We start from the raw sequence: 14037 nt of genomic DNA on the forward strand, positions 1-14037 counted from the left end.
TATTTTATTTATTTATTTGAGAGAGAGAGAGTGTGTGTGTGCATTCATGAGCACAAGGAGCGGGGGAGAGAGGGGCAGAGGGAGAGGGAGAAGCAAACTCAGCACTGAGCAGGGAGCCAGACAAGGGGTTCAGTCTTATCCAGGACCCTGGGATCATGACCTGAGCTGAAGGAAGATGTTTAACGGACTGAGCCACCCAGGCGCCCTTGCATTCAACTTTTATGAGGAATGACTAAATGATCAGAACCAAAACACAAGCTGCCAGGAACCTAATTTTTATTTTATTTTATTATTTTTTAAAGATTTTATTTTGAAGTAATCTCTACATCCAGTGTGGGGCTCGGACTCACAACCCCGGGATCAAGAGTCAATATCCCATTGACTGAGCCAGCTGGGCACCCCAGGAAACTAATTTTTATTTTTATTATTATTTATTTATTTATTTATTTATTTATTTATTTATTTATTTAAGATTTACTTATTTATTTATTCAGAGAGAGAGCGAGAGAGGCAGAGACACAGGCAGAGAGAGAAACAGGCTCCATGCAGGGAACCCGACGTGGGACTTGATCCTGGATCTCCAGGATCACACCCCGGGCTGCAGGCGGCGCTAAACCGCTGCACCACCGGGGCTGCCCGGAAACTAATTTTTAAATTTCACTTTTGGAGTCTGCCCTGAAGCAGATTTATTGCCAACACAATTTCCTACACAGTTTTTCCTATATTTGACAGCTTTGGAAATTGATATGGATATTGATGACTATTTGTTTGGTTGCAGGGAAGAAACTTACTCCAGTCACCTCCAAAAAGCTGTGTTTGCTGGTGAGAACGCTTATGAAACAGAACTGAACTTGGAGGGTTCAGGTTCTGAGGCAGTTCTGGGCCCAGTCTTTTTTGAGTCTTGCTTTCTAATGAATGTTTGTTCTGCTTACTTCTTCTCTGTTGGGAGCTTCCTCTATCTCTCCTTTAAATGTTTCCTTCCCCTTCATAATTTTCATTTGCAAATGCTTTGACTTATCCTAGGCCTGACATAATCCTGTGGCATTCCTTGTCCTACTGACAACTTTTCCCTTAGTCTCTTGAACATTGAACAGAGGTGAAGGGACCGTGTTCTCTTGAGAGGCTAGGTTCTGACTACCTGGCCAGCCAGTGTATGTGCTTAGGTCAGGTATTCATCTCTGATCCAAACAGCTGTGGCCTAGGGTTGGGGTGGGGACATGGAAGGAGCTTGATTGCTTAGGCAACATGGCAGATTCTTTTGGAAGGGGATGTGGACATCACATTAAAGATGGGCATCTTTAATGAAAGGACTGTAAGGTGTGTTTCAGGATTCAGAATCATTATCATCCTCATCAACACATGCACACACAGAGTCATAGTCAATATACTATAGTTACAAGTAACGATGCCCAATAATATATTTCAGAAGGAAATTTTCTTTTTTTAAAAAATATTTTATTTGAAAGAGAGAGCATGAGCAGAGGGAAGGGCAAAAGGAGAGGGGGAGGGAGAAGCTGATTCCCCACTGAGTGCAGAGCCCAATCCCAGGACCCTAGGATCATGACCTAAGCCAAAGGCAGATGCTTGACCCACTGAACCATCCAGGTTCCCTGAGAAGGAAATTTTCAAAAGGCATTTAAAAATGGTTAGGAAAACACTGTTTCTTCTGCTTTCCCATTTACTTCTCTCATTATTCCTTCTCAGTCATTTTTATGGTCTTTTGTTCCTTTGCTTACCTTGTTAATCATCAATCTTATCCATCAGCTATATAAGCTCAGAAAGATCTTACTCTCTCCTACATTTTTATTGAATAAATAAATGAAACTCATAAATCTTTGAGTTCTGACATCCCTTGAGCTTTGGATATATTGCTTTTTTTTTGTTTTTTTGCTTCAGAAATATTCCAGATGCCTGCTAAGATGTCCTACCAGGTACCTTAAATGTATAAAAGAACTCAAAATTAGCTTCTTCTTCTTTCTACCTGCCTCCTCTACCTTCTATACCTGTCCGCCCTTGACCCTCATTCTCTGTACAGCTGATGATGCCATCACCTTTCCAGTGTCCTGAGCTGGAAAAGTAAGAATTTCCTTTTCCCTCACATTTCTCAGCTAATCTATTGCCAAATTCTGGCCTATTCTGTTTCCCAAGTATTTATAGGATTTGTTCTCACCACTCACCCCTATTAGTACTGCTTCAGGTGTGTATGCACTAGTTCAAGCTCTGTATGGTGAGGTTTAAGAATATGGGCTCTGCAGCCAGGCAGACCTAGGTTTAAATCCTGGCTCTCACACTTACTAGCTTTCAAACCCTGGGCAAATTACTCAACCCATCTAAATCACCGGTCCATGGCAACTACCTAAGGAGCTTTAAATAAAATACTGCTGCTTGCTTGGTTCAACTGATTTCACTGGAATGAAGTGAGGCCTGAACTGTGTGAATTTTTAAAGACTTCCCAAGGGATTCCAAGCCAGAGCCAAGTTTGAAAAGGACTGCCCTAATCCACAGTTCTCTCATCTGTACCCTGCGGTTATGACCACATGGGGGTCATTGTGAGGAAGTAGTTAGTAAGACAATGCTGGCGTGGGGTAGGCAAGCTAGTTATTATAAGGCAACTCCTTATCATCTCTCTGCAGTACTTTGCAGTAGCCTCTTACTGCATTCCCTGTCTTAAATTTTACCCATCTCCACTTCAATCCCAGAAGGAAAGAGCTAGAAGAAATCTGATCCTGTAATTTCCAGCTTAAAATCCTTCGGTGGGTCCCCTGCTCTCCTAGATGAAGTCCAAGCCTCTTTCTGTGCCTTTATGATTTTACTTTTGCCTACTCTCTTACCTCTGTCTCTCATCATCGCCTGCCTTTCAACAATAGCCCTACTTAGACTTTATGTACAAAACCTCACTGTCATCCCTGTGCTTTTGCTCAGTTGACACTTCTGCCTGAAAGATCTCATTTGCCATTCCTTCCCAGCTGGGCCCACCCCCATCTCTCCCTTCTCCTGGCTAATTTTTCATTCTTCATTCTTCAAGACTGAATTCAGTTATCACTTTTTTAGGGTCATCTGTCCTGACTCCTCTGTGTAGACCTTGCTCTTATATATAACATGTTGAATTGTAGTTTGTGTCTCTCTCCTGCTAGATTTTTTGAGGACAGGACTTACTCTCTCAGTTCAAAGCCTGGAAAATCAAAGTCCTCAAATTGTATTGAAACAAAATAGGTTCAATGCAAAATTTGCTGTGTCTATGAAGCCATACTTATATCTACTTTAGTCCAAATTTATTTCCTCCTCCTCTGTATGCCTGAAGCACTTGGTAATTGTTTCATCCCAACCAGAGGGTTGTACACAACTTTTTTTTTTTAATTTTTTTTTTTAAATTTTATTTATTTATGATAGTCACAGAGAGAGAGAGAGGCAGAGACACAGGCAGAGGGAGAAGCAGGCTCCATGCACCGGGAGCCCGACGTGGGACTCGATCCTGGGTCTCCAGGATCGCGCCCTGGGCCAAAGGCAGGCGCCAAACCGCTGCGCCACCCAGGGATCCCGGTTGTACACAACTTAAGGACAGAAACCTTGTCTTAATCTTTGTAAGTTCCCCAAAGCATCCAGCACAGTAGTTTACTCATAGTATTGCTTAAAAACACTCATTGGTTGTTAAAAGCAAATAAGGTTTGGAGGAACTCATTCAAGGACCATGGATATAAGCATGAAATGGAAAAATCTATTTTACAAAACTATAAAGATAGAGACCTGAGTTGTGCAGTAGAGTAACTATTAACCATGTTTGCCTCCTGAGTGCTTGAAATGTGGCCCATTGAGGAACTGAGTTTTAAGTTTTCGTTATTTTTAATTTATTTAAATGTAAAAACTGACACTTGGGTGACGGGCACTGAAGAGAGCACTTGAAGGAGGAACTCATTCAAGGAGGAACTCATTCAAGGAGAGGAGGAGCACTTGAAGGAGGAACTCATTCAAGGACCATGGATATAAGCATGAAATGGAAAAATCTATTTTACAAAACTATAAAGATAGAGACCTGAGTTGTGCAGCAGAGTAACTATTAACCATGTTTGCCTCCTGAGTGCTTGAAATGTGGCCCATTGAGGAACTGAGTTTTAAGTTTTCGTTATTTTTAATTTATTTATTTATTTTTTATTTTATTTTTTATTTTTAATTTATTTAAATGTAAAAACTGACACTTGGGTGACGGGCACTGAGGAGAGCACTTGTAACTGGGTGTTACACTATATGCTGGCAAATCAAATTTCAGTAAAAACAAACAAAAAACCTGACACTTGATTTCATTGTTGGAAAACTCTTAAGTATGTTTGGAACAACTGGGTTGTATATATCTACCTTTAAACTGTAGATTTCATGAAATCAAAATACAGATTAAGGTTTTCCAATGAAAAGATAGCACCTGGATTGAGATTGCTGTAGGTATAAAATAAACACTGGATTTGAAAGACTTAAGTATAATAAATAAGAATGCAAAACATATTGGTAATAATTTTCTATTGATTATATGTTTAATACTAATACTTTGGCTGTATTGTCTTAAGTAAAATATACTACTAAAATTATTTTTTCTGATGTTACTTCTAAAAGATTTGAAATCTAGATTAATCTATTCCAAGGCAAGACTTTGCATTTCTATAATCATTGATGATGAGATTTCATCCCTCTCATTGCCTGAGACAGTTTTTAGTGACAAGTGGGGAGTGATTTACAGATAGTTAATCATCTCTCTTGAACTCTTTCCTGTCAATGTAGATCACAGTCTGCCTTCTCAGCCTAAGGAGAGTAGCATTGGCCAGAACCATCACCAGGAGGAAATAATCCACAAGTTGGCCATGCAGTTGAGAAACACTGGAGACAGCATTGATCGTAGGATGGTTCAAGAGGTGGGTCTTCGTTTTCCCCAGCCACGGTCAGTCAGGTAGCGAGGAAAAGCAAACAGAACAATGGCTGTCAAGTGGCTGGGATGCCCAGGAATTAACAGAACACATGGATTAGTAATGTCTAGAGTATGAACATTAGATCTGAAAATTGTGAACGTGAGTCAAAGCCAGTATTTGATCTCACACTTGCTATTCAAACTGTGGTACATGGACAGCTGTATAGCAGCAGCAGCTTTTGGCAACTGGTCAATGTGCAAAATCTCAGTCCCCAGCCTCAGTGCTGGAATCAGAATCTACTTTTTTACACATACCCCAGAGATGTGTGTGCACATTAAGGTGTGAGAAACGTTGCTCCACACCCTCAAACTAGAGTGCATATTAGATTCACCTGTGGAGTTTGAAGAACAGCCGCCTGGGCCCTACCTTGAGAGATTCTGATTTAATTGGCATGAGATGTGTGGTCTGGGCACTTTTTTTTTTTAAATTTTATTTATTTATTCATGAGAGACACAGAGGGGCAGAGACACAGGCAGAGGGAGAAGCAGGCTCTATGCAGGGAGCCCGACGTGGGACTCGATCCTAGGTCTCCAGGATCAGGCCCTGAGCTGAAGGCGGCGCTAAACCGCTGAGCCACCCAGGCTGCCCGACATCAGGTACTTTAAAAGCTCTCCAGGTGGTGGGGCACCTGGGTGGCTCAGTCGGTTAAGTGCCTGCCTTCGATTCAGGTCCTGATTCCTATGGTCCTGGGGTTGAGCCCACCTCAGGCTCCCCGCCTCACTGGGGAGCCTCATGCCCGCTGGTGTTCGCTCTCTGTCAAATAAGTAAAATCTTAAAAAAAAAAAAAAAAAGGCTCCCCAGGTGAATCTAATACTCATTCAGGGAAGAAAGCCTTTGCTTTGTCATGGTTTTCCTCCTTGAACCAACCCAGAGGTGATAACGATAACCCTACCCCTCTGGTTTCTTTGTTTCTCTTGATTATTATAAGAGATAATAAGGGGAAACGGGAAAGAAGAATGATTACCGTTTGATGTCTTAAGAGGTGTTCAAGTCCACCAGAACAACCTATAATTGCTCCATAAGGGGGTGGGGCTGGGTGGGGGAGGGGCTGCCTTCAGAGCTCAACTTCTTTCCCTCAAATGGACCTGTCCTGTGATGATTTCTTGTTCATCACTACTGTTGCCATCATGTTGGCTTCAGGGAGTGCCATGCCCTCTTTTATGGTCGGGTCCAAAGGTGAACAATACTCAGCCCTTCCCTCAGAGAACACATTCCCTGAGACTAAACATCCCAACTACTAAAAGTGAGAAGGAAAGAGGAAATAAACACAGAGCGTCAAATAAAATATTTGATGGACAACTTTCATTCAAACACATTTTATTTAGTGCTTACCGTATGCTAGACTCAGTTCCAGGCATTGGTAGCCAGAGCAGAGAGCAGGGTAGCAGATGAGCCTGCACTCGTTGAACTTGTAATGTAGGAGGGGGACAGTAAAGCAGATGACTCGTCAGATAGGGGTGCAGGCTCAAAGAAGGATGGGGGATGCTGAGTGATGCACAGTGACTTTGGGGAAGGCCTTTCTTGGGGAGGCAATATTTGAGCGGAGAGTGGAAATCAGGGAATGAGCCATGGGAATACCTGTGGGGAAAAGTGTTCTGGGCTGGGGAACAGGGAGTGCAAAGCCTCTGTGATAGGAGCAGGCTTAAGGCACAGCAAGGAGGCTGGAGTGGAGAGAGTTGAAGTCCAGAAGTTGGTCTCAGTGTTAGAGGCAGTGGTAAGGTGTCTGGGTTTTACCCTAGAGATAAAGGAAGCTTCAGGGAAGAGAGAGCAGGAGAGTGCCATGAGCTGATTGATCTACATTTAGGATAAGGACTGGCTGCCAGGCAGAGAGTAGGCTGTCGTGAAAATTATTTTAGTATATGTGCTGCCGAAGCGAGCACTGTCGTGAAAATTAAATGAGATAATTCATGTAAATCACTTAGAACAGAGCCTGAGCCACAGAAAATGATGACTAAATGTTATCTCAGCCAAGAATGAACTAATTTTCTGCCTTCGCCCTTTCCCAGTTGGAGTTGACCACCTCTGCTATGGATCATTTATCACCGCATATTCCTGTTATTCACCATTTCCCTTCCAGGCCGCAGTCTCTTCTGTAGGAAAGTTTTCCCAGATGACTGTACTTTATGAATTAAGATCCTTAGCTCAATGTTCCTGCTTCTTTATCTGCAAACTCTGAATACTCATGGTTCCTTATAATTTTTTTCTTTCAAGAGGAGAGAACAGAGGAGGACAAAGCACAGCGACCTGTTTTCTGTATTTGCCTCAACCCAGTCAAGAGGGCACTGCTCTACCTAACTTCCTATTCAATTTTCCTCCTTCTTTCTTTCCCTTCCCTTTGAAGGTATAATTAACTTATGTCTTAAATTTACGGCTACAGCTTAATAAGTTGACATTGAACTCTCCTGGCTTTTTAAAAAAATAAATAACTTTATGGAAAAATAAAATTCACATACTATACAATTCACTTATTGAGATTGTACGACAAATGGTTTTCGAATATTCACAGAGCTGTACAGCCATCATCAGAATCAACTTTAGAACATTTTCATCACCTCAGAAAGACACCTCAGACCCAATAGTTAATAGTCACTTCTGTTTCCTCCCACTTTTCTTCCCAGCCCCACCCAATTCCTTCTATCTCCATGGATTTGCCTATTCTGAACATTTCATGTAAGTGGACTAATATGCAGCCTTTCGTGTATGGTTTCTTTCACTTCACATGTTTTTTTTCAAGGTTCTTCCATATTGTAACACCTATCAGTATTCTATTTCTTTTTGTTTTCTTTATTTGAGAGGGAGAAAGGAAGAAAGCACAAGCATGGGGAGCAGCAGGCAGAGGGAGCCCTATGTGGGGCTTGATTCCAAGACCCTAAGATCATGACCTGAGCTGAAGGCAGACACTTAACCAACTGAGCCACCCAGGCGCCCTATTCTATTTCTTTTTATTGCTGAACATTATCCCATTGTATGTATGTATCACATTTTGTTTATCCATTCAGCAGTTGATGGACATTTTGGTGGTTTAAACTTTGACTGTTATGAATAACAATGCCATGAACATTTGTGTAGAAGTTTTTGTGTAGAAATATGTTTTCAATTCTTTGTGGAGTATATCTAGGAATGGAATTGCTGAGTCATGGGGCAACTTTATGTTTAACTTTTGGAGGAACTTCCAGGTGGTTTTCTAAAGTGGCTGCACCATTTTACATTGTGGCACAGTAGCAGGATGTGAGGATTCCAGTTTCTCCACATCCTTGACAACATTTGTTGTTAACTGTCTTTTTTATTATAGCCAGCCTGGTGGGTGTGGAGTCCCAAGTGATCTACAATTCCCTGATGGGATTCCCTGATGTTGTGTATCTTCCTATGTGCTTACTGCTCATTTGTATATCTCCTTGGAAAAATGTCTATTCACATTCTTTGTCCATTTTAAAATTGGATTATTCTTCTTTTTCATTATTGAGTTGTAGGAGTTCTTTGTACATTCTAGGTGGAGGTTCCTTATATTTTCTCCCATTTTCACTTTTTTGATGGTGTTCTTTAAGCACAGTTTTTAATTTTGATGGAGTTCAATTTATGTATTTTTTTCTTTTATTTCTGCTACTTTTGGGGTTATATCTAAGAAGCCATTGCCTAATCCAAAGCCATGAAGATTTACACCTATTTGTTCTTCTGAGAGATTTAGTTTTAGCCCTTATATTTAGGTCTTTGATCCATTTGGAGTTCGTTTTTACATATGGTATGAGTTAAAAGATCATCTTCGTTCCTTTGCATATGGGTATCCAGCTGTCCCAGCACTATTTGTTGAAAAGAAAAGACTATTCTCTCCCTATTAAATTGCCTTGTCATCCTTGTCAAAAATCATTTGGCTGTAAATGTGAGGGTTTATTTCTAGACTCTCCATTCTATTCCATTGATCTGTGTGTCTATCTATACGCCTGCCCTAGCTTTCCCTGCAGCATTTTTCAAAGCTGGCTTTGCCCTAGACTGTTAAAGATATCTTGTCCTGGACCACAAAATTACATTTTAGACCACTTATAAATAGACCACAGTACATTTAAAAAATAATTTAAAAAATACCTCTGAAGTTTGGCTCTAAAATGCTCAAGGCTTTACTCTGCTGGTTCAAGACTTAAATCAAGCAACTTTAACAGAATTTCAAACCTGGAATGGTATATTTCATATATAGTCATCATTTATTTACCTTTTGTACTCTGTTTAATCAAGTGGCCACAGTGATTCTCCAGATGTCTTCTTGCTTTTGGTGTATTTAAAGAAACTTTTATTCTTGCTCTTGAAACTCCCTAACAAGGAGCAGCTTTTGTCTGCTAAATGGATTGTCCTTGAGCTGCCATGTAATTTGATTTCTTGCGGTTTTCACTTAAGCAAGTGTTCTTTATTTTCAAATAGGCCTTGATTCTCAAAAATGACATCTTCTGGGATCCCTGGGTGGCACAGCGGTTTGGCGCCTGCCTTTGGCCTAGGGCGCGATCCTGGAGACCGGGGATCGATTCCCACGTCGGGCTCCCGGTACATGGAGCCTGCTTCTCTCTGCCTGTGTCTCTGCCTCTCTTTCTCTCTCTGTGACTATCATAAATAAATAAAAATTAAAAAAAAAACATCTTCTATTTTGCTATTTAGGGGTTTTGCGGGATTTTGGTTCAAGGACCTGGTCTTCCCCCCCCCCCCCCCCCATCCAGGGCATGTAATTTTCCTAGGCAGAAAGTATGTTTTATTTTTATTATTTTAAGAAAAAATTTATTTATTTATTTTGAAGGGGGTTGGTGAGAGGGAGAGAGAATCCCAAGCAGATTCCACACTGAGTGCAGAGCCCAATGTGGAGCTTGATTCCACAACTCCGAGATCATAACCTGAGCCAAAACCAAGAATTGAATGCTTAACTGACTCTGCCACCCAGGTATCCCTAAAGTATGTTTTTTTTTTTTTTAATTTTTATTTATTTATGATAGTCACACAGAGAGAGAGAGAGAGGCAGAGACACAGGCAGAGGGAGAAGCAGATTCCATGCACCAGGAGCCTGACGTGGGATTCGATCCCGGGTCTCCAGGATCGCGCCCTGGGCCAAAGGCAGGCGCTAAACCGCTGCACCACCCAGGGATCCCCCCTAAAGTATGTTTTAAAATAGTCTTCCTATCACTTTTAGGATTTAAATATGTCTTTGGAATTTTTCTCTAGAGGACTCTTTCCTTTTGGATTCTAGAAATTGTGCCCTTGCCTCCCCTGCCATCCTTACAGGCCTAGGAGAGGCAATAATTGAGACATTACTAGCCTGGGGAACTGCATCACCTTGTTTGTCCCCCACCTTTGTAGATAGTCTCTTTATTTAACTCTCCCTGAATTATCCTTTTTTTAAAAAAAGATTTTATTTATTTATGAGAGAGAGAGAGACTGCATGATTGAGAGAGAGTGAGCACGAGATTGGGGACAAAGAGAGAGTGAGAAGCCTCCCATGGAGCAGGGACCCTGATGTAGGGCTTGACCCCAAGATCATGACCCAAGTGAACTGAACCACCCAAGTACCCCTCTTTCTGAATTATCCTACTCTGCAGTGTGCCATCTGTTCCCTCTGGGACCCTCATTGGTACAATAATGCATATGGAATATCTTAGCTTGTTAGAAAGAGGGGAGAGAAGCCAATGTTTATTAAACAATTTCTTGCAGGTGCTCTTTGAAAGACTCTTAAACATTTCATTTAATTCTCCCAATAATTTTATGGGTTAGTGGATTAGCATTTCAGGAGAAATCGGTTGAGGCTCAGAGAGATTAGGTAACCTAAGGTCACTTGGCAATTAAGTGACAAAACTAGAATTTAAATATATGAGCATCTGACTTGGTGCTGTATACATTTTCTCATCTACATTGCTGGAAGGAAACTCGTTCAATTTTCCTAACTGATATCAACTAAAAAGGGGGGAAAATCCTCTAATGATTCCCAGTTGCTGACAGGACACAGTCTAAATTCTTTAGCTTGCTACTATTGGTTTATCATTCATTCATTCATTTATTCAACTAACACTTATTGAGTATCTACTGTGTGTCAGGATCTGTTTAAGTACTGGAGTTATGGCAGAGATTAAAAGAGACAAAACTGGGGAACCTGGATGGCTCAGTTGTTTAAGTGGATGCCTTTGGCTTAGATCATGATCTTGGGTTCTGGGATTGAGCCCCTTGTCAGGCTCTCTGCTTTAGTGGGGAGTCTGCTTCTCCCTCTCCCTTTCTCCTTAGCCCCCGTGTGTATGTTCTCTCTTTCTCTCAAGTAAATAAATAAAATCTTTTAAAAAATGAGACAACTCCCTAATCTCATGGAGTTGATAATCTAAAAGGGAGACAAACTATAAGTGAACAAATAAAGTATATAGCTTATCAGACACTGATAAATATTGTGGAGAAAAATAAAGCAAGGAAAGAAATGAAGAGTGTTGGAGGATTTACAGTTTTAAGTTGAGGAGGGAAGGCCTTACTGGGAGGGTAATTTCTGAGCAAAACCTTGACAGAGGTGTGGAGGGAGCCCTGGATGATCTCAGGACCCCAAGATTCTGGGTCCTGAGTGGGGTGGGGTGGGGTAACAGTGGAGGCAAGCCGAAAGCAGAGACTCAGAGGCAGGAGCAGATATGGCATGTTTGAGCAAGGAAGCAATGAGGCTGAGGCTGAGTAGGAGAAAAAGTAGTAAAATCTATGTCAGAGTGGTTGGTAGAGGCAGATGAGGGAGGGCGCTGAGGTCCCCCTGAGGACTGAGGCAGAGCCGCTGGAGAGCATTGAGCAGAGGAGCACAGTTCATGGCCCACCAAGTCTGCTGTGTTGAGAAGGGACTGCCGGACGAGGGACAGGGACAGGGAGACCCATTTGTATTTGACCCTCAGCCTTGTTCTCTTGATGTTCACAAATAAACAGTGGTGTGTGCTTACTGCTCCACAGACCTGCTGTGCTCTGTTACCTCCAACTTGGCTCATATTCACCCCCACACACTCATCTATGTCCTATCCTTTCTTTCAACCCCAAAGCAAACATCTTGCTTCTTTGAGAGAACAAAGCAAAGGCTCTGCAAAGCCAGAGGAAGAGGTCATCAGCCCTGAAAAGAGTGCCCCGATTGCTGATGGTTAAGATGGGAAAACCCGCCCAGAGGAAGACTTCCCAGGGCATGCAGAGGATGTGGACATTACACAACAGACCATGATATTGTCCGGCTCATACAGTTCATAAAGCAGCCCAAGAAGCTTGTTTGTGACATTGATTGAATTAATCTTAATATGGAGTTTCTATCTACTGATTGTTCTATTGCTTTTTTTTTTTTTTAACCCCCTCCCCTCTCATTCTTGTGTTAAACAGGATCTCCAACAGGAAGTCAGAGAGGCACTGGCTCATTTTGTCTTGCTTTTCTTTGGAGGAGTTCATGTGTTGCTGCGCTTTCTCTGGAATAACCATTTGCTGTAAAAGGAATGTAAATGCCAACTCCTGCTTTGCTCCTGTCTTCTGAGAAAACCTGAATCCTACTAGAACAGATGAAAGAAAACCCTTCTCCATCTCCTTCTTTTTTACCCATCACTGTTGGTTCACACCTGGTTTGTTGGAGAAATGCAGACTCATCGGCCACTTGTTTGTGCAGAGCAACCAGCTATGAGATGTTTGTGATTGCCTCCTGGAAAAGCCCAAGATGGCCATGACACTTAGAGAACACCAGCGCTGTGGATGGTCCCTGTGTTCCTTGTAAGGAAATCTTAAACATTTTCTTCCATGAGTAAAATTGAACCTCATCCTCAAAGCAGAGGTCACAGAAATGGGTGCTTTCTCCTGCCCCTTCCTGGGGTACCAGGCCCTCCAGTGATCTGTTGGTCCCCCCTTGTTGCCTGTGCCCAGGTCTCCAGTGCCCTGTTCTTCCACCTGTCTACCTCATCTTCCCTCTCTTCCCCCTTTTTGAAGTATCACAAGTATTAAGAAAGTTTGTGGTTATAAATTATAAGTTCTATATATACCTTTTGAGTTCTTTGTAGGATAAGTATTATTTAAAAATAAATAATTTAAAAATGAAATAAATATTGTTATTTTTTCAACATGAAACACCTGTGCATATTTCTTTTTTTAAAAAAAGATTTTGTTTATTTATTTATTTGAGAGCAAGTGAGAGCTGGGGGAGGGGCAGAGGGGGAGGAAGAGGGACAAGAAGACTCTGTGCTGAGCATGGAGTGGATGTGAGTGTGATGTCATGATGCCCTGAGTTCATGACCTGAGCTGAAATCAAGAGCTGGATGCCTACCTGACGTACCACCCAAGTGCTCCAACTGTGCATATTTCTTTTGTGAAGGAGGGATTCCACTTATTCCTGCTCATTTGGGTTCAAAATTTTGTAGACTTTGATCATATGTAGCATCACCTTTGTCCTTCCAAAAGGGAAATGTCCCCAATTTTCCAGTTTGTCGCAGGTAATGCCTATACAGTCCCATCATTATTTAGGTTTTGGTTTGCTGACATGGATGGATGAATGCTGGAACATCTTTCTTATTTATATTTACTCTTTTGATAGGTATTTATTCCTATGGTTAAAAATCAAAACAATATAAAAAGGTTTCCAATGAAAACTCTTGCTCTTATTTTCTATCCTGAATCCCAGTTATGTCTAATAGTTTGTTACATATCCCTTTAGAGTTTCTATGTACAAATACATAACATAAACACACATACGTATATTTACCCTAAAAGGAAGTATGTAGTACACACTGTTATGTACCTTGATTTTTTTTTTTTGCTTAGCATGGTGATCAGTAGTCTTACGAATGTTAACTTATTTACTTCTAATAGCAACCTTAAGAGACAGGTATTATTTTTATTAGCTCTTACTGTTAAGGAAACTAAGGCAGTTAATAGAGAGAGGAAGTAGAGCAGTTAACTAGTTTCCATAAGGGCACATAGCCAGTAAGTGACATAGCTGGAATTCCAGGCTAGGTTCTTTTTCTCTTTTTTAAAATATTTTTTTTTAATTTTTATTTATTTATGATAGTCACAGAGAGAGAGAGAGAGGCAGAGACACAGGCAGAGGGAGAAGCAGGCTCCATGCACCGGGAGCCCGACG

The 14037-nt window shown here is 41.4% G+C and overlaps 1 protein-coding gene across 1 annotated transcript in view; it reads left to right on the forward strand.

The window, feature by feature from the left end:
- Positions 1-13004, forward strand: part of PXT1 (peroxisomal testis enriched protein 1) — a 28144-nt gene extending 15140 nt beyond the window's left edge. The window contains exons 3-4 of the mRNA XM_077904248.1: positions 4768-4898; positions 12300-13004. Of these exons, the coding sequence (XP_077760374.1) occupies positions 4768-4898; positions 12300-12404 (236 nt within the window). The 3' untranslated portion in view covers positions 12405-13004. The remainder of the gene's footprint in view (positions 1-4767; positions 4899-12299) is intronic.
- The last annotated feature ends 1033 nt before the right edge of the window (positions 13005-14037 follow it).

The sequence above is a fragment of the Canis aureus genome, chromosome 7 (genome assembly GCF_053574225.1).
Source record: "Canis aureus isolate CA01 chromosome 7, VMU_Caureus_v.1.0, whole genome shotgun sequence".
Taxonomy (NCBI): Eukaryota; Metazoa; Chordata; class Mammalia; order Carnivora; family Canidae; genus Canis; species Canis aureus.